Raw genomic sequence first — 21,995 nt, forward strand, 5'->3', positions numbered from 1 at the left:
TTGAATGCAATGGAATCTCATTTCTGAGATGCCTTCAGCTTGTGTCTCAAAGTTGTATTCCTCAATCACTACGTGGGCTAACCACGTAGGAATTCTTATGTACCTGCTTTTAGTTAAGAAATTTCCTTATACTCTCACACAGTAGTAGGTGACTCAGCAGTTCAGCGTTACGATGCTACCATTCATTTGGTAGACTTCCTACACACTGACTCATTCTGTATCTCACTTCTCCAATGCTCAGTGGTCCAAACAGTATTTTCAAGTCTGTCAGCTGCCAGGTTCTTAAGGCACAGGATGATTGCTTTCTGAAACAAATATGTAATTGCACACTTCTACTTTGCACCAATTTTACAATATTTTTTTCCAGCAATAACTTACCTTACTTGGCAAGAGTACAAGCACAACTGTCCTGATAAGGTGGTCAGCTGTTACCTAGATGATGCATTTTTCTAACATGTCTCCTTCCTTCAAAGGACTTCCTGAGAAGGCAGAAGTATCAAGCTGTCTCAAATCACTACTGAACAGAGAAGTTTCTTAGATGCCTTAGAACAAAAGAGAAAAAGCAGGCGGTATGCTGGTAAGAACCTGCAATACCGGGAATATAAATATTCAGGCAACTTTTGAACTTAATGCAGCAAACCAAGCAACCCCAGACCAAGCACATTAATACACTATTGCTTTCATTAAAAATAAAGCCCATTTGTGCATTTCTAGCCATGAGAAAGCTTTCATTTCGTCAATGAAACATGCCTTTGTAGAAAATGCATTATCCAAGCCACAAAAGGTTACCACCTCTTTTGAGTGTAATTCCTTTTCTGAGTCTGTGAAGAAATGAAAACACAGAAGTTTTGAAAAACAGACAAAGTTTATTTTGTTTTTTGTTATATAAAAAGGTCATGAACTGCACAGAGATGACTTCAGTCATCTTAAAAATATTATTCATCACTCGTTTACACTTGGTAACTCCCAGTAATATGGCAGGAAGCAAGATGGGCTAACAATTGTCTACAATGTATGTATTTACATTCAATTGAAGTTTGCATGAACGATAATACTTTTAAATAAATGCACTGATCCAAAGAAAATCTGATTCAATGTATATTTTAAGTACAAATAAAGTCTTCAAAATTTCAGTTCCTTGGATAAGACAAATTTTATTTTAATTTACAGATAAGTTAGCTCCAAAAGTCGTAAGAAATGTAAACAACAGATACCATGATAAAAATCTTAAGAACAACAACTTTGTCATAAAGTGCTGGCGTATGTTTTCAGCTTTATTTTTCAGATGTTAAAAATAGACCACCACTGTACGAAGACTTTCACAAGCTTCCCAGTTGCAATTCCAGATCAGTAATGTATTTTAAACTGTAACAATTTTATAAACACTTTTCTACCTTTACCTTACCAGCTTCTGATTATTTTCTTCCTTAAATGAAATTTATCTTCTCAGTATGTACAAAAGTTTGTATTTTTAATTTACCCGGTTCAAACTGGACTCCATGCTGGTGGAAAAAACAAAAGGTTAAGACTCCACTAGGAAAAGCCAAGGCCTTTGAAAAGTAAGGGTATAAGGTACCTGAATACAATTCAGCAACTGCCTCCAGCAAAATCACTTTACATATATTATCAGTATTACTGATAAAGTTACATGGTAAGTAATACAGAGGAGACTCAGTGTGGTTCATTTATACCTAGGCACCTGAGCTTCGTATGTGCTGAATATATTCTTTACTTCTTTCACACAAGATTAAGTCTTGGAAAACTTCTACTTCTTCTGACAAAGTAAGCTGAAACAGTCTTACATGCCTTACATCTCGGTGAACTTTTCACTTGTCAATGCGAGTGTCACCCAAAATAAAGACAACAGTCCTGAATTCCCCCACGGTTTATGGTGATACCTTACACTGAAATCTCTTTGTAAAAAAACCCTGTTCCTTCCTTGCGTGAAGAAAGGTAAAATACAACCTTTTACCATTCATTATGTTCACCTCAATCCTATGTTGTTCCAGAACCTCAACCTGCCTATTGACAAGCCCACAGGCGCACTTCAGATTGTGATACTTTATTATACAAAACAACCCAAATCCAAATCAAAGACAATTAAGTCTAAGCTCTGAGGAGTGGAAAATCCCAGAAGTATTTTAAAGTGCTGTTTACTTTTAAACTATTTACAAGACTTTCAATACATTCCCTACACAAAAGGACTTCCAGCCTCAGTGTTACAATTAAGATTTTATCTTGTCAGTATTAGTTTCAGGCTGTTAAAGCATGATTGGTATTTGCTTGAAATTGACATAAGCATTATTTCCTCAGAGCCTAGAAACAGGAAGTGAAAAGGATACAATTAAAAACAAAAAAAACCCCTCACGAAACACAATAAAACCAATAAACAAACCAAATTTAAAGGCTTTAAACAATTATTAAGTAGTTTGTCTTTAAACACTAACACACTGCAGTCCATTTCTTAGAGCAGGCATGAAGCTAAATTATTACGGATAACAATATGTGACTGAAAGATGCACTGCACTTCTATGTTACAGGGGCATAATGAAAAGCTTTTAATTGCAGCTTCACTGGCAAAACCAGTTATTTTCAGTTTAACTCTTCAAGAGGCTTTTTGGCTTGTTTGGTTGTGGGGTGCTTTGGGTTTTGTTTTTTTTTTTTTTTGCAGTTTGTTTGTTTGTTTGCTTGGCTGGGGGTTTTGTTTAAGATGAGGAATAGGTCAGTATAGGCAGATGATGCTATTTCAGAGGTTTTATGAAAGCACACTAGTTTTATCAAATATTCAGATTAGCACGGGACCCTCATCCTCTCCAAATATAACTTACTGATAAGAAGCAACGGACCACTAGCACAAGGACTGATAATCTACCCATTTTCTATTCACCACTGCAGAAATACAACTCATTTTCCTGTTGGGAAACACACAGAGTATGCATTATAATTCCTAAGTGGACCAGATCAGTAAGGCCGAAACATTTCCTTAACTACTAATGATCCTAGAGAGAAAGTGGTTTTGCAAATGGCCCCAACAGATGTACCATATTTCCAAAACATGCCAACTTCAGCTCCCATTTAAAGTGATGAGAATGGTCATAAGTAAGCCCAGTAGGACAGCTAGATTCAGTTTCCCTGCTTACACTGATTTCTTAAGGCTAGTCATAAAAGCATGCATGTATTCAACCACTGTTTGGCAAAGCTCAAGCTGAAACAAACTCATCTTCAGGTTTTAGTTTGTTCACTCTGGCATGATTTTTGGACTAAAACTTGAAAAGTGCAAAAATACTTAATTAAATCTTCTTAAAAAAAAAAATAATTCATTTTACTGGTGCAACCAACCCCAGTTTTTCAGGAGTTAAATCCATTGCCAGCAATGGACAGAAAAGGAAGCACCAGCATAAAAGAATCAAAGTGCATTTCTCGTATGCCAATGCTGCACAAATTGGCAAGCTATAATCTTATATTCGCCACAGGAACAGATTATGCTAAATCCATTTTATAAAAGTCTGTATTACACATTAACATATGAAGTCTGTCATGAAATCTTGGGGATACTGCAACGAATCATCAAAACGGAAACGTTTGGAGACCATACTGCTATCCTCTGGAATGTTCTCTTTGTCTTCCTTGTTGCTGCAGGTACCATTACAACTAGATTTTACATTCCGCTCTTCTGACCATTTTGTGGTGTGTCCTGGCATTAGAGAAGAGCAGCAAGTTTCTTCAGGGCTACACAAGAGTATGAACTCCCCTTGCTGCAACCACAGATGAGAAAGACAGGCTTCTGCTGTGGGTCTTTGCCTTTGAAAGAGAAAAGGGTGAAGTTCCTTAAGTTCATTTCAGAAATACTAAAAACATATTTAAATAGCTCTGACACCTTAAGAAATCTTATGCAGAATTGGCACTAAGGAGTTAATACTCCTGGTTTTCCACCAGTACCACAGCTACTACAAAACACATTAGACTCCACCATAGTTAAGTATTGGCAACATGCATCTAAATTTTAGTTGACAGCCTTCCCTACTGTTGAATGTCAGAACTGCTAACTTTTCACCAGAACAAAGAGCAGGTGTTTCTCAGCTGGTATTCATAGTCCATTGGAATGTTTTCAACACTGCCTATATAAACGTGCCTGAGCTTATGCTTTTTAAGTCCTATGTTTTACACAGACCATTGTAAACAGGTTAATGTACATTCAGTCATTAAGTTTTCAAGGAGGGCCAAATAACATGGTGTCATCAACACTATCCAACTTCAGCAGTGTTTTACTCTTGCAATTTATGTGGCGTAAGCCCTTCCAAAGTGTAGTTACTACCAAACAAAACACAAACTTTTCCTTTGGATAAACTAGTATAACGCTACTACAGTTTTCATCATGTTTTGCATTGTTAAATTCCACAGAACTTGCTAGAAATACACCAGAGTCTGCTACTTGTCCTTAAGGATACCAGAACATGTGAATATTTTTTGGTCAGAGACCTGTAACTTTACAGAGCTGACTATCTCAGGACACATTTTTTATCTTAAGATTTAAGAAGGTATAGTCATCAAGAATCAGAATGGGAAGGAAGGTTACTGAGGATATAACGAAGACATCAAGATGCCCAGAAGAAAGAAAGCAAGTAGAGTAGTAACTGTGACAATGTCAAACATCCTCCAGGTCCACACTAACATTTATCGAATCAGGCTCCTCATAATTGCTTCCCTCATGATACTATGGTTCTCAAGAATTATTCTAGATGTTGACAAACCCTCTATATGAGATGCCAAAACAGAAAGGACTCTTCAGATATGAGTTTATATAGTCCTTATTTCATCAAAGTAGGTACTTCATAGATACCACAGTCCCCTCCCATCAAAGAATCTCTTTCTCAACTAAACAGCAACACTTCTGCTTGCCACAGGCTCTCTGAAGAAGAGGGACTACTGTCTCACCACTAATGACAATACTTAGCACTATAATTGGTAGTGGCTGACCATGCCTAGTAGAACATGACTGACTCCACTAAATACTATTCCCCCATATATATCTTTTAGGGTGGTGTTTTTGGGGGGTTCAGGTTGGGGTTTTTTTTTGGCATGTGGCAGTGGGGTTTTTTTGGTTGGCTGCTTTTCACTACATTTGCTGCTGCAACAGCTAAAAAAAAATATCCAAATTTAACACTATGCAGCAAGTGCAGACATGGTTAATGTCTATAAAGTTACATAAGCATGCCTTACAAACAAAACCTTTGTACTTTTTATCAAGAACATTTTTTAAGAGACTGGACATGGCAGAACCATGTATTCTTGAAGACTGTTTGCTCAGTCAGAAGACTGCCAAGTTGGGGTTTTTTATACAAAACATATTAAAATAGAAAGATGCATTAAAGATAAGTCAGGAAACAAGAAAGCACAGCATCAAAGAGACTGCATTTTGTCTCTCCAAATTGCAAAATAAAAGGTTAAATTATAGCCAAGAATGTGACCTTTCTAGAATATATTTCATCAGATTTGTTAGTAAGCTGTCCTTTGAATGAAAATATAAAGAAACCCAAATTACGAAGCTCAAAGCACAAGCCTGACTGTAAGAAAAGCCAGAGAGTGAACCAGAGATCATTTCCTCACCAATGCATTGTGAAATGCTTGCCTGATCCTATCAGTGGTCTTAAGCTCCCAAATTAACATTCATTTTTTCTAGGTGCTCCACGAACATAAAAGGTAAGATTCTTGCCGGGGGGGGGGAGGTTTGTTACTTACTCTGGATTTTTTATGAGGAGTTTTTGAATGAAGTCTTTGGCAGGCTGTGAAATTGATGAAAATGTTTCTTCTGAATAATCCACATTAACTTGAGATATATTAAGGTAAGTTTCTTGATTATCAGCTCCAACAAATGGAGATTCTTGCGTCAGCAGCATGTATGAAATTACACCTATGTTCCTGAGACAAAGAAAAACCACAATGAATAATCCTACTAGGATACACCTAAACAATATACCCTATATATATTTATTGTCCTGCAGATCTAACTTCCTGATGTATGCCACAGTCAGAGAATTAGAAACATCACACGACACCTCAGTTTTCTGTGTTTCAAGGACATACACACACAAGGAAAGCTATGTATGTATCTCAGTAAAAGGATTTCTGAAAATCGCTTGCTTTCAATACAACTTTTTCCTCCCACTGAGACTGATAGGAAAAGGAAATACACCGCTTTTACACAGCCCACTCTTATGGGCAATTCTGGATGTTCGAACTGCAACAAGATAGGTTTTATTTACATGTGAATTAGAAAGTCTATCTTGCACTACAATTCTGGATGAAGTAACAATGACTGAGGCTCAGTCATCTTTCTGTATAATTGACATCCCAAGTTGTGTAACAATATCCTCGTGCTGAAATTTTTTCCCCAAGAACATGAGCATGAGTACAACAACATCAAGTGATTTATTATAAATCTTAGTTTCTTGATCAGTAATAAAAATGGGTTTGTGACCTGACAGATCAAACCTTAGTCCTCATTAGGGGGGGAATATGTATCCTGAGTTTGTCATTCTGAGTACAGCACCAATAGTTTGGTTGTGTGTTTTTCCAAAAAGCAAGCAAATAAATTAAAAAAAAACACCATTCACAAACAGATACAATTGCTGTTATGAACTGAGAATTTCAAGGAGTTAATTTTAGATCACAGCAACTTTTAAAACTTCATTATTTAGATGCCCAAAAATGTTTTAAGGAAAGATCTCAAAGGTAGCTCTACACTAACAGCTCACAAAATTAATAGGCTACAAAAGTATACTTAATAAAGCTGTGGATCAGTTTAAGACATTTGTCTCATTTTTTATGACACATTCTGCAGATACTGCTCTAAAGGTAAGAGGTAGGAAGTTAAAACACTTATAATTTGTATAGTAAAATTATTTAATGATACAAAAATGGGGAGGGAGGAGTGTCCAAGAGCAGTTGCTACCTGAAACAAGTCATCCAAGAGTAGCTAATGCCCAAAGTATACTATCCAATCAGCTATTTTTCCTTTAGAACAAATACCTAGACTCTGCATGCTTAGACGCCACCTGTATTCCCTACTAGGTGTGCAACAGACCCATATACAGTAATTCCTGTAAACCCCAAGTTACATCCCAAGGGCTCCTTCCCCTCCCAGCTCGACCTCTTCTGGTCAACCCAACAGAATTAACCCAGATAGATCTGCAGAGTTTGGATCTGGCTCCAGTCTGGAATGTTAAATGGTCATGACTACCTCGATAAAATGAATTATCATATACAACCTACCACATATCTGTAGCTGTGGTAATGGGATCGTAGTTTAAGATCTCTGGAGCTAGATAAAGAGATGGAGAGAATAAAAACACTTTAATGTATTTATTCAAGTGGCCTTGAATATTCATACACTACATTTCTGGCAGGTATTCTGCCAACCATTATGAATCTAACCATGCAGTTTCAATAATCAAGTTTACTATTTTCAAGCCACAAGGGTAGAAAAATGTTATTTCAATTTGATTAGAAACACTGATGCTTAATTGGTTCACACTAATAGGCACGCTTTAGGCATTATACAGCTTAAAGTCTATTCTGTACATATTCTAAATCCCAAGATATTTTGTAATCAGATGCATGCACATAATATAGTCTTCTAACTGGTTTTCAAGTGTATAGCTTTCCAAGGGGAATGCATAGACTTCAGCATGCTAAGGCTGCAAAGCCAGATGACTAAGACAATTTTAGGCTCGGTGGCTGTTAGCATATAGAATCATAGAATAGTTAGGGTTGGAAAGGACCATAAGATCATCTAGTTCCAACCCACCTGCCATGGGCAGGGACACCTCACACTAAACCACGTCACCCAAGGCTCTATCCAACCTGGCCTTGAACACCACCAGGGATGGAGCATTCACAACTTCCCTGGCAACCCATTCTAGTGCCTCACCACCCTTATAGTAAAAAACTTCTTCCTTATATGCTAGGTAACAAGTTGCTGACTACAGATTCAAGTGGTCTTGAAACTGAGCGTAGGCAAATCATTATGGAAATCTGCCCCTCGGAGAGGGCCAAGTGCTACTGGCAATCTTTCCCATTCCAAGGATTATTTTTATCTCATTAAGTCATCATACTGAACAGCATTCCTCATTCAAAGAGCATTTCTTTGTGCATGCTAATGTTAAATTCTTTTGATTAGAGTTGAAATACAACAGCCTAAATTTCCTGTTGATTTAAGAGTGCATCACAGCAGCAGTAAATACTATAGCAAGAAATCAGAGGTGCACTTGTTGATATACTTTGGTGGGTTTTTTTCTAGTGGAAATATTTGTAGTCTACTCTAAGAACAGCTGAGAACATGTTGCCCTATCCTGTTGTTCTTTCTCCAGTAATGACTGATAAGTAGATAAGCACATTATATGAAGTGTTTCTGCTTTCTCAAAACCATACATCAGAGATTGTGAAGCAACTTTTCCATACCTAGATACTCTGTTGTTCCCATGATCTGCCGCAGTTCACCAGAATTCTCAAGCTTCCGAGACATACCAAAATCTACTATTTTGACATCACCAAGAGGATTGACACTGCTCAGCAAAATATTCTGGGGCTAGAACAGGAAAGATTTGATTCTCAATTAATTAAAACATAAGCAGCAAAACTCACCAATTTACTAAATGACTTATCAATTTCTATTATGCAATACTTATTACTAAGTTTTAAAGAATTAATCACTAGTATATTTTTTCTCATTATTTTCTCTTACATATTTAACAAATTATCACAATACTAAATCAAATATAAAGTACTAAAATAAAACCTCTGCTGCAGCCTCACCTTTAAATCCAGATGAACAATGTTATTTTCATGCAAGCAGCGAAGTCCTTCAAGTATCTGTCTTATAAGTCTTACGATATCCCTTTCCCCAATTCTGTCATCCAGATCTGGGACACACAAGTCAAATATTTCTCCTCCAGCAGCACTGAAACACATTCAAGAATACTTACATATTAAGTCTGAATTTTCAAGCTTAAGTGAGGAAAAATTTTATGCATAGTACCAATGTATATAATATATAAGCATTTTCCCAGAAAGGCTGGGATTATTATTACTTTTTTTTCCCCTAAATACACCCTTGTGCCAAGACACATGATATAAGCACTTAGGAGGAAAAAAAATCTGATTATGCTTTTCTGAGATAATGAAACAGAACTTTGTGGCAGACAACCTCATAATGCTTTGGCACTGTCAAGCATACTTTCCTGTAAGCGAGTGTGAAGATACTTCAGGAAGGTGAGTTCTATTATCACTCTGCACCAGAAGAAGTCTCTCTTCAAGCCAAATCTAAAATTTCTTCCATTTGATGAGTTCCATTAATAATTCAAAGCAAGAAAGCCCAGCAGTAGTCTGAATTTGCAAGTAAAAACCATTATTTTTCCTTATGTGGCTGTGGTGTAAATGCATGAACTACAACACAATGAACAGTCAAGAGCTGCCGAAGGTTATTTCTGGAGTAAGAGGGAACTGTATACTTGCCACCCTAGCTCCTGCCATTCTGATGGAGGACTAAAAATCAGAGAGGTACCAGGAAGCACATCTAGTATGCTGCTGATGATTAAATATGCAGTTGCCTAGTCAGTTAGTTCTTCCAGAACTCTGGCAGACACAGAATATTCAGAAATACAAGGACTCATCTCCGTCACATTGAAATCTACCATTGCCACACTAACAACAAATCTGATTGACAAGCTCCGTGTTTTTACACAGGATGTCAAATATGTCTTCCTCAGAAAAAGGCTGTTGTTTGCTTATAAAACCCCCTACTATTACAACATAAAGGAAGCATGGAAATAACCATGTTGCATGTGGTTAGTTATAGTTCTATATTCTGCCACAGCGTCAGCTGTTTCCTTTCGTGCTTGGTTTGACATAATTATTCAGCCTGCTCTAACTACCTGGAGATACTCTCTCTGAAAGATAAAGAGCCGCCTCAAAACTACCTACCAGTAAGTCTGAATTTTATTGTTCACAAAATGATAAATGTATTAAAAAGTTAGATGATGGACAACATGGATAAACACAGTCACTGACCTGCTGGAGCTACGCAAGGTCTCAGTAATGCCTCTCCTTTTGCCTTTATTACAAAATGTAGATGAGCAGTGGATGTCATTTACTTCAACTTTAGCACTGTTTTCAACACTGTTTCCCACAGTATTCTTGTATCCAAGTTATGACATTACAGATTGGATGGGTGGACATACAGATGACTAAAGAGCAAGAACAGCTCGGCTGAATAGGATTTGGGAGTCCTCACAGCCAGCAACCTGAACGCAGCAAAGGTTAGCAGCAATTTGGGCTGTAATAAGTGCATCATAGCCGGCAGGCTGAGGAAAATGACTCACTAGACCACAGCTAGAATGCAATACTCTGGTTTTGGCTCCCCAGTTCAGGGAAGATATTAACAAGCAAATTCAGCATCAACTGAGAAAGCGAACAGAAAGATCACCAGATGACTTGTAGCACACATAAATACATATCTTCAGAAAAATAACCTAATAGAATCCTACACAATGCAAAACTTTGAACCTGCAGGTACAGCTCAGGAACAACCCAACACCACCAGGGGCCACATGTAACAGAAGAAACACAGCTAGAAGGGATATACTTATTAACTATTTTATGAGCAAGAGACTCATTTCTTGCAATTCTTTTACAGGACCAATCCAGAGTTCTGATAATGAGAACACAAACAAAAATACATATTCTGCTACAGACGACAGAATCTAAAAGCATAATCAGCCCTTCGCTTATCCCAGAAGAACCAGGAACACTTACTGCAAGACTTCTGAACGCTACTATAAAATAGACCATTAACATCACTGCAGCGTAAGGAAGTTGTCTTACTACAGACCTTTAACAAGCAAGACAACTGAGCTGAAACAGAAGCACAAAAACATTATGGCTTCTATGTGAACTTGTACTTGCTCTCAGCAAGAAGTTCAAAACTTGTCAGCTGGATTTTACTTCTACATTATTTATTATTTTAGCCTTCTTGGAACAACAAACAGTATGTTAGGGATCACCTACTTCCAGGAAAAAAAGCTACATTCTGTGGCAGATTAGAAGGAATTTGTCATGGTGCATGCAGACCACCATTAACAGTTCTTCAAATACTTTGTATGAGAAACTTAAATCCTAGAGAGAGACTTCCTGAATAGTTTCACAAACTGCATTTTTGTTCCTTACATTACACACAAAGATTTACACATACAGGAAGTATGATAGATAACTTGAATTCAAATTCAATCCCCCAATTAAACCTGTTTTCAGAGCTAATGACAAGTGACAGGGACATCTAAACAGATACAGAATTTTGAAGGAAACAGCTCCAAAAGCCAAACACTTTTAAAACAACAAAACCACTACATTTAGAAGGTCAGAATCCACAAAAGAACTGTAATTTTTCAGACACCAGACAACCTCAAGTGGTGACTTGAGGTAAAATTCACAGAACATGGACATGCTCAGCTCTTAGCTTCTCTGAAATCGGCATATTTAGTAACAATGGCTAGTTTTCGGGGGGGGGACAGTGGGGCAGTATGATTTACAATGCATCAAAGCACTGTGCATTTTCTAGATTCAAGAACACCCTCTCTGGCCAGCTTGCATAAAAATCTTTAGGACTAAAACCATGATTCCACCCTAGAGTTTGTATTCAGGTTTTCCATCATGTCACCCTGACCTGAACATTGATCACAGCTTTTTACAAAAATCCAGCTAACAGAAGAAAAAGTCTGCTCAAATTAAACAGGAAAGTTTTAATTAAAATTACCCACCTGAAGTATTTAAAGGCACAAAAACTATTCCAATTTGAAACAGAACGGAATAGCCTATGAAGGTTGTGCAGGAGGAAAATGACTCTTCATTTTTCAAAAGCTTTTTGCAAAAAAACCTGAAAATGTTTCAGTCCGTTTTTTAAATGTTTTGAGTGCAGAACTACTATACATTTTGATCTATGTTTAATGCCTTATTCCATATTAACATAACTCATTAACTGTGGATGTAACAAAACACATATACACAACCAAAGATTCCAATTAACGCCAATTGATTCAACTCTTGCATTTACATGAAAATAAGTTATACCAAAAAAGTCCCTAAGAGCTTACAAAGCATAACATAATGAAATATTAACACAATATTGTGCTGTTGTAATTCTTTCTAGGTGTTCAGGCAACTCATGCAAAAACTAAAGAGTATATTGCCAGATTTGTAACTACAAATGTGCGACACGGATGAAGGCATACTTACTATTCCAACACTAAGATGATTTCATTTGCTGTTTCATAGACTTCATGGAGATTAACTATGTGAGGATTAGATTTCATTAATTCAAGCACAGCAATTTCATGAAGAATCTCTGCTTTGCAGTCTTGACCTCTTCTTCTTTTCTTTAAAAACTTAGCTGCATACTCTTGGCCTGTGGATTTAGCTATACATTTTCTAACCACAGCACATCTTCCTCTACAAAATAAAAGGGAAAATGTTAAGGGATATAAAAAGTATGTAAATTGCCATTAGGAGTAAAAAGGCATGACAAATAACTGGAAACCAAGAAAAAAGTTAACAGGGGAATGCCATGATTGGCCTGTTCTTACACTATTCCCTGGACATTCACATTCAGCCACTGTAGCAGAAAGGATACTAAGCTAGATGAAGCTTTAACAAGACCCAGTACAATTCCCTTTATATAGACTAGCTAAGATTAAATCAGAGTATGAGGTTACATGGTTATTCTCAATGTAGGATCATTGAAACCTAGAACAACCCAGGTTAGAAGGGACTCTTTGAGATGTCTAGCAAAACCTCCTGCTTAAAGCATGGCTAGATATGAGATTCTGTCAGGCTGCTTAGGACTTGCTTCAGACTGGAAATACTATATAAAAAAACACCTTCATCCACATTATAGTACCTACAGGATACAGTAACAAACTAAGCAAAAACTTGTGAAATGTAGAGGATGAACACAGAAAATAAAGCATATTTGTATGCTGCGGACAGAGGGAAAGTCTTTAGTGAAGGAACTTTTAAAGAAAATTTACCCTCATGGATCATGCAACACTACTAAAAAAAAAACCCCATGCATCTACAAAATGCTTAGAAACATCTTAACAGAAAGGCACCAGTACTTAGCATACTCTTCCTCAATTACAGTTAGACAAAACGTGCTGCTTTCTTTCTGAGCCAACTGTTTCAGTATGGAAACAAAAATGTACTTTGGCAAAGAAGTGTTTATAAGAGAAAACCACACTCTGTAGTTAAAACACCAAGCTGACCTTTAATGAAAAAAAATAGGGGAAAAAATGGAGTTTTTTTAAGCCAAGTTATAAACTGAAAAAACAATGTTTTATAATCACAAGTTCTGCATTCCCAGAAATGCCTAGTTGCATACTTGCAAAGTGTTTTCAAATGATAAAACATGATTGAAAAAAAACCCGACCCAAAACAAACAAACAGAGCTTGAAGAGCTAAAATAAACTGCATAAAGTTCTAAAAACAGTTCTGAAACTGTGCACAAAGAACAGCATCTACACTTCTGGGCTGGTTTTTTTAAAGGCTTTTCCATGCATACTTTTTGTTACCACAGCATAAAAACAAACTTTATGAAGAAGCTCAGTATGAGCTATCTGAGCTGAGCTAATTTCAACTAAATTAGCTCCTTTAGTAGAAAGGACTATGTTGCCCTGCAGGGTTTTGCCCTTCTGGTGCAAAACCACCCCAATCCCTGAAAGGAACATATGAAGAATCATATAATAGTTAGGGTTGGAAAGGACCTTAAGATCATCCAGTTCCAACCCCCCTGCCATAGGCAGGGACACCTCACTCTAGACCATGTCACCCAAGGCTCTGTCAAACTTAGCCTTGAACACTGCCAGGGATGGAGCATTCACAACTTCCTTGGGCAACCCATTCCAGTGCCTCACCACCCTCATAGTAAAGAACTTCTTTATATGTAACCTAAATTTCCCCTATTTTAACTTAAACCAATTGCCCCTTGTCCTACTGCTATAGTCTGTGATGAAAAAAAAAAAGTCATGTCTGGCTTTTTAGAGAAAAATCTGTAGACTTCAGTATTTAATGAAAAAAAGGTAGGAGCATTTCATGAAAAATGGTATTTCCATTTGCAAATAACCATGCTAAATACCATTTGTACAAACTGACACTTAATCCAGAAATATATTCAACAAAACAGCTTCTTGCTATCATTTATTTCAGTCTGAATTAGTATAGGATCTTTTTTAAGTCCTTTATAGTCCTTTTTTAAAGCACTGAATTTATAAAGTTAACTTCTAAAGTCAGTAGCAAAATTAATTTAGGAGATGAAAGCTATTTACAGCTTGGTACATGCACACTCTTGATTTTAGCAACTATCTATAAGCCTGGAAAGGCCAAGTTCTTTCTCAATTGTGAAAAATTGTTAAACCAGCTTATTATTGCAGACCATTTTAAGTTATTGAGCTGAATTTCGCAATACAGCCAAGTTTAAGATACTCCCCCACAGCTTACATTCTTGTTTTAACATCACATCACCCTATCAACCACAAAAGTTTCTCTAAAATTAAAAAAAGGAGAACTGGTTGAGTTTCATGAGAGCAGTGAGATGTTCCCTGATAAGTTTCTGCATATCTTCCTTCTAGCTGCTCTGAGTGTAACAGCTTTTAAAGGGTCAGCAGTATCTTCAGATCAATCATGTAAGAATTTCCATTTCTTTGTACTGCATTTATAGTGTGCCAATTACTAAGATAAAATTATTAGACAAAACATATTGCTTTAGAGTAGTGGAATTTCCCAAGAAATGCAAAATGCCGTATCTGAGGTGCTTCACTGAAGCATGCAAAGCAGGTCTCACTCCTCCTTGCCTGCAAAGTAACTCCTTAACCATCACACACTTTATAGCCCAATTTTATGAGATAAGAAACAATTTCAAGTTGTTTTGATATCCCAAGTTAGAAACCACAGAAATTCAACTACTTCAAAAGAAGCCAAGCCATCCACATACTGGGGACAAGAACTACTTAACCGACTAAACAGAACCTGCCTGCTTTATGAGTCAGTCTTAAATAGCAAAGGACCTAAGAGATAAGGGTGTGGGAGGAAGAAATGGGACTTGGGAGGCTTAAGTAGAGAAGAACAAAAGAACCATTTACTAAGTAATATGAAGAGGAAAAAGAAAATTGCAAGTGAAAAGAAAAGGCATGTTAAATCTTTTGGGGAAGCTACAAAGGTGAATTTTACATCACTTAGACAGTTGTAAATACTTAAAACATTAAAAAAAAACAACCCAGACATTGTTAGGCCAGGAAAAGTCAAAAGTATGTTTGGAAAACATACTGTTCTGCTTGTGTTTCTTTAGATTTTGGCACTTATTTTTGTTATGCCTTATTTTGCATGTACAGAAAGCTTTAAAGACTCCGTTTTGGAATCCACACAAAATCAATACTTTTGTTTGCTTTAGACATCATCTCGAAGGTTGCATAATCTGAAAATCCAGCTGCTTGACAATACTGGAGCACAGAGGATGGTGCATATAAACTGCTTCTGTAGCACCCACAACTTAAAACTAGAACTGACAGAGGGGTAAGAAAAGTTAAGGGCTGCAACATGCATTTTTATAGAAGTGTACCAGATAAAGCACATGCTACGGGAAGACAAACAAGCAAAACCCCAAGAGAGCAATGAAGGCTGAAGAGCTTACAAAAATCACATGCAGAGGAGCACCTCTGCTGACAAAATCAGTTGCAGGTACAAAAGATTGCTATGTAGCACAGCAAGGCACAAGAACTGTGAGACTGAGCCATGCCACTTCTGTTCAAGGAGCTTGAAAACACAATCATGGCATTACGTTTGCATGGCTTTGCACCCAATTCAGTGACTATTTTCAAGGTATGAATTATCCCAGTGACCTCAAAAACACATCGACTCAGATGTCTAAAACTGTACCATAAATACCAACAGGTCTTTTTTTTCCTTTGGCTTTATTTCCTATTTTACTACTGCAAACATGAGCAAGGGAAATAGGCTACAAAACCACTCTGAAACAGCAGGTTGTTAGAAACTTAGACTAACTGCTTGAGGGTGAAAGGGGGAGAGAAAAGGTCTTTGTTTGCTGAACTTAAAAAAAAAATAAAAAAAAATCAACCTAACAACCAACTCAAAATCCCCATTCTTTTCTTACAGTATTACCCTATGTTATCTCTTCTTTAGTTTATGTACCTGGAAGGCAGGCAATCTGTGACTAGAGAGGGAAGCAAAGGAACATAATCCCAGATCTACATTCCTATGAAAATAGGCTAAATCTGACATGGAAAAGGCTGTAAACTTGCATCTCAGAGTATCTTTTCCTGGTCCCCAGAGAACCTGTTGAATATTGTAAAGAAGGAAATGAAGAAGAAGAGAGGCATACTTCATTCCCCATCTACTACCATAAAAGCTTGCCAGAAAAGGTCTCTCATTGGACAAATAATTCTCTTGCAACAGAAACGCCTCTTACTAAAATAAACAGAATTAATCTCACCTTCCTAACTCTTTTGATTCAAGCATATAAAAATTGTGGAAATTGTCTGTCTTGATCTGTGTGTGCAGAGACATAGCTAACAAGCCAGGAAGGCTTTTATTCTCCAACTTTCTCCTTGACATGGTCAGGAACAGGTCTCCCACTTCTACCAGTCACCTGTTAAAAAAAAAAAACAATTCAGTTTTGGGTGTTCCATAATTTCAGCACAGGAAAGTATACAGATACTAGAGTTTAGGTCCGTCAGACTACAACAGCTTTAAGTTTGTTTAGTAGTGACCTGAAACCACCACATTCAACCTCCGTAAAAATAAAATCTGAAAGGAACACTAATCAAGGCATGCTAAGAAAATGAACTGATTTGTATTTAATTATTTTAACTTTTGAGATGAATCAGTTTTCCCCCCCTGCCTCGACCATATCTGTAACATATTAGGCATAAGCTTCAGTTCTAGTAAAAATGCTAATAACTGTTTAACTATTAATGATATATACTTTTTTTTTTAAGCTTCCTGAAAATAAGTTTTAAATCTCCCTTGGATTCTTGGTGACTTCCAGCAGTTCTTTTAAGTTCACACTTTTAACTGGTATTGCTATGGGACTTAACCAAAACTCCTTCCCTTTTGGTCTTTGTAACACAGCAGGGACAGCTAACCAAAGAGGGGAAAAAGAGGGTTGGTTTTTTTTCCAGTGAGAAGATTCACATTCTTATTAAACTCACTCAGAGCTCATCTAAGCTTCATTTTAACACTAGATTATTTGCCAGAAAGCAGCATGAATGGACAACATCCTCTTTGCAAATTCAGATCATTTAGAACCAAATGATGTAGTAATCTTGATTAAATTACCTTAATAAACTAGTAGAACAGCACATTATGGAGATACACCCACCCACACTATTTCTACTACTGTTAAAAAAAGTAAGAATACTGGGTTTTGGCATTCACTTTTATAGGCCTAAAGCACTGCTTCAGGCAAAATGCAAAAGCAAGATAGAGTTCCTTAATTAATGGTTTATTTTAAGTTACTATGTAAGTTTACCTTTACTAGTGATGGAAAAGAAATCACACGCAAGTTACAGTTCAGATACAGTTAACAAGCTTACAGAAATACACTTCCAGTCTTCACATGACAGAAGTGCAGCATCAGAAACTTCTGAGGGAGCATTCAAACTAGTTATGATTCAAATATAATCCAGCACCCATCAAGCACTGTTCAAATTACCACTTCTTGGAACACGGACATTCATATTCGAACTATTTGGGACTTAAATCATGATTCATGCTTTAGCAGGAGACCAAAAAGAAGCCAACCCACAAAAACCCCACGAAGTTTAAGAATATCGTCAAAGTAGCACATGAGAAGCATGAAACAGTTTCTTAAAACAAATATGCATTCCGTTTTCCCCAGTTATATGGCAGCTTATCATGTAAGAGACTGATTCAGGTGCCTGAAATTTTACATGACTCTCCTCAGAGCTGTACTCACTAAACAGTTTATCAGTTAAAGTTATCTTGTTACTGCAATACTTTAGCATAAAGAGATTTATGTATATTAGATATTGACCTCATCGATTAAGAGCTTGCTATTATCAAATGTACTATGCAAGATCTCAATCATTCTCCTTAAAGAGTGACTATTAAAGAGAACTACTGTCTTATGTTGAATTAAATTTGTTTCTCTGGTAAAGCACACCATCTCCTCTTTATAGCTTGGTATCATCAATAATAGAGGAAAGACATACAGTCATAGCAGGCAGAAAACCACAGTCAGACACATAATCTATTCAAGAGAACTAGATCCAACTTCAAATCCGATTAGCTATGAAAAACGGCACAAGCTCTAATACACTATTTCCAAAATTGAAAGAGACACCTGCGCTGTTGCACACTGCAACACGTACTTGAGTAACAAACATCAGAAGCACGGATCTCACTGAAATTTGCAAGCTTCCCATTAAAGAGGAAACCTACCCCTGAACTACCTTTAACTGGGCAGAAAGTCACTTCACTCAACTATTTCAGAGGTCAGGTGCTGGCTCCGGACTAGGAACACGTCCAGCAAAGAAGGACTTGGGAAAGAGCAGCACCAGGGCACGACGCGCCGCTGCAGGGCCCGCACCTTCCCGGGTGTGACGAGTGGCCGGCACCAGGCAACCCGCCGGGGACGCTGAGCCCTGTGGCAACCTGCGCGGCAGCCCACCGGAGCGGGTCTGAAAGATAACGCAGCACTCCCTCACCTCCACCTTGCCCTGTGCGGACTGGCCGCGCCCGAGTGCGGGACGTCAGGCGGGACGCGGCCTCGAGTACCCCAACCCTACCCACAGGGACTCCCGCTAGCGCAGTCCGGGGAGAGAGAGCGGACAGAAGAAGCAGCACGAAGCTCCCACCGCCCACTGAGCGCACCACCGGACCCGCCCGCCCTCACCCGCGGCAGCCGAGGCCGGGAGCCGCAGCGCCGGCTCGGGCACACTCACCTCTCCCCACAGGGCCCCCGGAAGCCCCTCACGGAGCAGCAACCTCCGCCAGGGCCCCGCCGCGCCGCAGCCCTGCCCGCGCCCCACCAACCGCCGCACCCGCACAGCCGGCGTTTGAAAAGCGCAGCCCGGGAGATGTGGCTGCCCCGGCAGCGCCCGCCCACCTCGGCAGCAGAGAGCCAATCCGCGCCAGCAGGGCCAGCCTTCTGCACGGTGATTGGTGGAGCGCCTTCCGACCGCGGAGCGCCCCCGCCCGGCTGCCCTCGACCCTCGAAGGCAGCCGGGGCGGGGCGGGGCCGCTGCCGGCGGCGGCTGAGGGTGAGGCGGGAGGGAGCGGCAGGTGCCGCCGCTGCCTCCCCCAGCGCCTTCGTGCGAGCTGAGGGGGCAGCGGCGGCGCGGCCCAGGCGCGGTTCCTCCCTCACCTCCCGCGGTGCTGGGAGCTGTGGCCTTGCATGACCTCACTGGGGCAAACCGGCTGCCTCCCGCCTCGCTCCCCAGGGTGCAGGGCCCCGCCGGCCGGTTGCGTGGGAGCCGGTGGGGGACCGTGGGCTGCCGGCGCCTCCGGGGCAGCTGTGGCAGAGCCATTTTGTTTCGCCACCTCAGAGAGCGCAGGGTGCAGAGAGCCGCCGGGTTGGGCGAGGTGCAGCGGTAGTATCTGCTAGTCCCAGCACTGCAGTGAGGGCTATCGGTGTGCGTTGCACAGCGGGAAGCGCAAGGTGCATGGGGTGCGATGATGCTGAGGGCAGCTGCACCGCGCCAGCCCCGCGAAGTCTGCAGCGTTTCCTTTCGCTTCTGGTCTAGCGCAGCTGAGGATGTGACAGAGCCCACAACCGCAATGACAAACCCTGTGTGCGCTTACCAGCAGTGACTGATGAGGATGGGCTTTTTACGTTCCGTTCATGGCGCAGCCCACAAAGTCCCAAACCACCATACTACTGTCTGGGACCAATGAACAAGATATACCAGGACGCACATTTGCACATGCATGTTCAAACGGGAACAAACCTACTTTTGGGTGCTTTTTTACAAGTACAGAGCCTGGTTTTCACGTTTTTCCATGCATGTAAGTAGCAACTGGGTATTCAGAGCCTCTGGCTTTAGGGAGCTGAAGGAAAAATAAGAAAGTTAAAAGACTTTAACTTGTGGTTGCAAAGACCCTTTTTGAGGATATAAAATAGCCTCAAGCATGATTTAGAAATAAGAAAATTAGAAAGAGTTCTAAAATAGCTGCAATTTGTTTGTCAGATTGCTTTCCTTCATGAAGCAATCTAACCAGCTGCCCTAGAAATTTGCAAACATCCGTTTTATTTGCTATAAAGGCAGTAATAGTCATGTAGTGTAAGAGTTTAAGAGCGACAGATTTAATTTCAGCAGTGCATCATTAAGAGTTACCTGGTTAGTTTTGTTTATGCCCCGGCACTGCCAGTGAAACGGGTAATTGCAGTGTGCACGGCGAGTACGGTACCCAAGTCATGCTGTCACAGCAATGCTTACATTAAGATTAGTTAGAGGAGTATAAATGAAGGTGAGACAGCTTGAGAAAACTGCAAGTAGTCTTTGGAAGACTTTGGGATGGTTACACTGTGCTCCTGGCACAATAGAATTCCCTACTACTAACCAGAGGTGATTTGCAAGTGTAACTCCTGCTGGCTTTCCCTTACACCTAGGGTTTTAGTATTCTGAGCTGTGGATATTTTTGACAAAACATGTCCAAAATCTCTGCTCTCTCCCACAGAGTTCCACCATCTTTGCAGAGTTCCAGGCTGTGCCCTTCTTCATTATAACGCGATTTCAAACACAAATACAACGTGTAGAAAAGACTGGTTTTGTTTTAAGGTGTTCTTTGAGCAGTATGAAAAGCAAGCAGCATTCCAAACATACCAAATGATCCACAGGAGTGAAATTAAACCATGACTACAATTAAGATGTTCTAGGTTATTATAACACATAGTGCCAAGAAGTAAATGACAGTGCTTATGTTTGCCTCCTTAGCTGCTTGTGTGTCTTCACCAATCCTTTTCAAGGCCAGGATTTGCTCTACTTTCCCTTTAAGTTCTGAAAGCCAAATAAATAGCAGAAACGCTCCGTGACATGGATGTTATTGTAGTCGTGGTTATCTGTTTATGTAATGCCATAGAAACATGTATGGCACTTGCAGAAGGGTATAATTGACAGGACTCCACCCAGAGGACTTTGGAATTTTACTTAGATACACCACCACAGAGAATGACAAACAAAGGGTGGAGAAGGGGGAATGCTAGGCTGAAGGTCACCACAGTAAAGGATCATGATCTATACTTTATTACTAATGCGTACATCTGGTCATTAATTGCTATGTTTTTAATTATCCCACAGGTGTTAGTATCATAATTCCCATTATTAGTAACTTCTTCTCTTGCTTTCCTCAATTACAAAGTTGTTTTTTAACAGTCTTTAGAGGCTTTTGTGAACAGAACTATTTCTTCTCGATCATTATCCATCTGCAAGGCAGGCTGTGGTGTACAGCTCATGTTAATTAGAACCATAGGTGTTCTAGGCAGTTAACATTGTTCAAGAAGCTCAGTTCCCTCCAGACGTGCTGATTTCACTCAGACCTGTCACAGGGCTGATGAAGTGTGGACTGAATAGACAGCAACCTACCCTTCTAAGCAGGTAACTGTGGCACTTGAGTGGGGGACAAGTGCGCAACATTAAGAGCCTTACAGACGGAAGTTGAGAATGTTTGAGCTGCCCACTCCAACTCACTTGTGTTAACTTCTTTGGCAAGACATTGGCTAGTCAAGACCCTGATACATAGGACAAAAAAAGGCCTCAAAAAACACAAGGCAGAAGAGTAACTCTAGCAGTATTTTAAGCCTCTTTGTGACATAGCCATTCCCCAGGGCTGTACATGCTTAAGTAATGCAGCAACACATTCAAAACAAGGCCTTACCTGAGCATCTTCAGAGTCCTGCAGTTCAAAAGCCATGG

At 39.4% G+C, this 21,995-nt stretch overlaps 1 protein-coding gene across 1 annotated transcript; it reads right to left on the reverse strand.

Moving 5' to 3' along the window:
• Window positions 1-3,114: 3,114 nt before the first annotated feature.
• STK17B (serine/threonine kinase 17b) lies at window positions 3,115-19,091 on the reverse strand. Its single transcript, XM_061377009.1, has 8 exons — window positions 19,026-19,091; window positions 16,553-16,708; window positions 12,289-12,501; window positions 8,815-8,959; window positions 8,461-8,587; window positions 7,273-7,321; window positions 5,740-5,919; window positions 3,115-3,801 (listed from the first exon to the last, which is right to left on the reverse strand). The coding sequence occupies exons 2-8, from the start codon at window positions 16,672-16,674 to the stop codon at window positions 3,519-3,521; spliced, it is 1,119 nt and encodes a 372-aa protein (XP_061232993.1). The 5' UTR covers window positions 16,675-16,708; window positions 19,026-19,091; the 3' UTR covers window positions 3,115-3,518.
• Window positions 19,092-21,995: the final 2,904 nt, after the last annotated feature.

The sequence above is a fragment of the Neopsephotus bourkii genome, unplaced genomic scaffold (assembly GCF_033783945.1).
Source record: "Neopsephotus bourkii isolate Nb327-2 ecotype Australia unplaced genomic scaffold, CSIRO-AGI_Nbou_v1 NB_196, whole genome shotgun sequence".
Taxonomy (NCBI): domain Eukaryota; kingdom Metazoa; phylum Chordata; class Aves; order Psittaciformes; family Psittacidae; genus Neopsephotus; species Neopsephotus bourkii.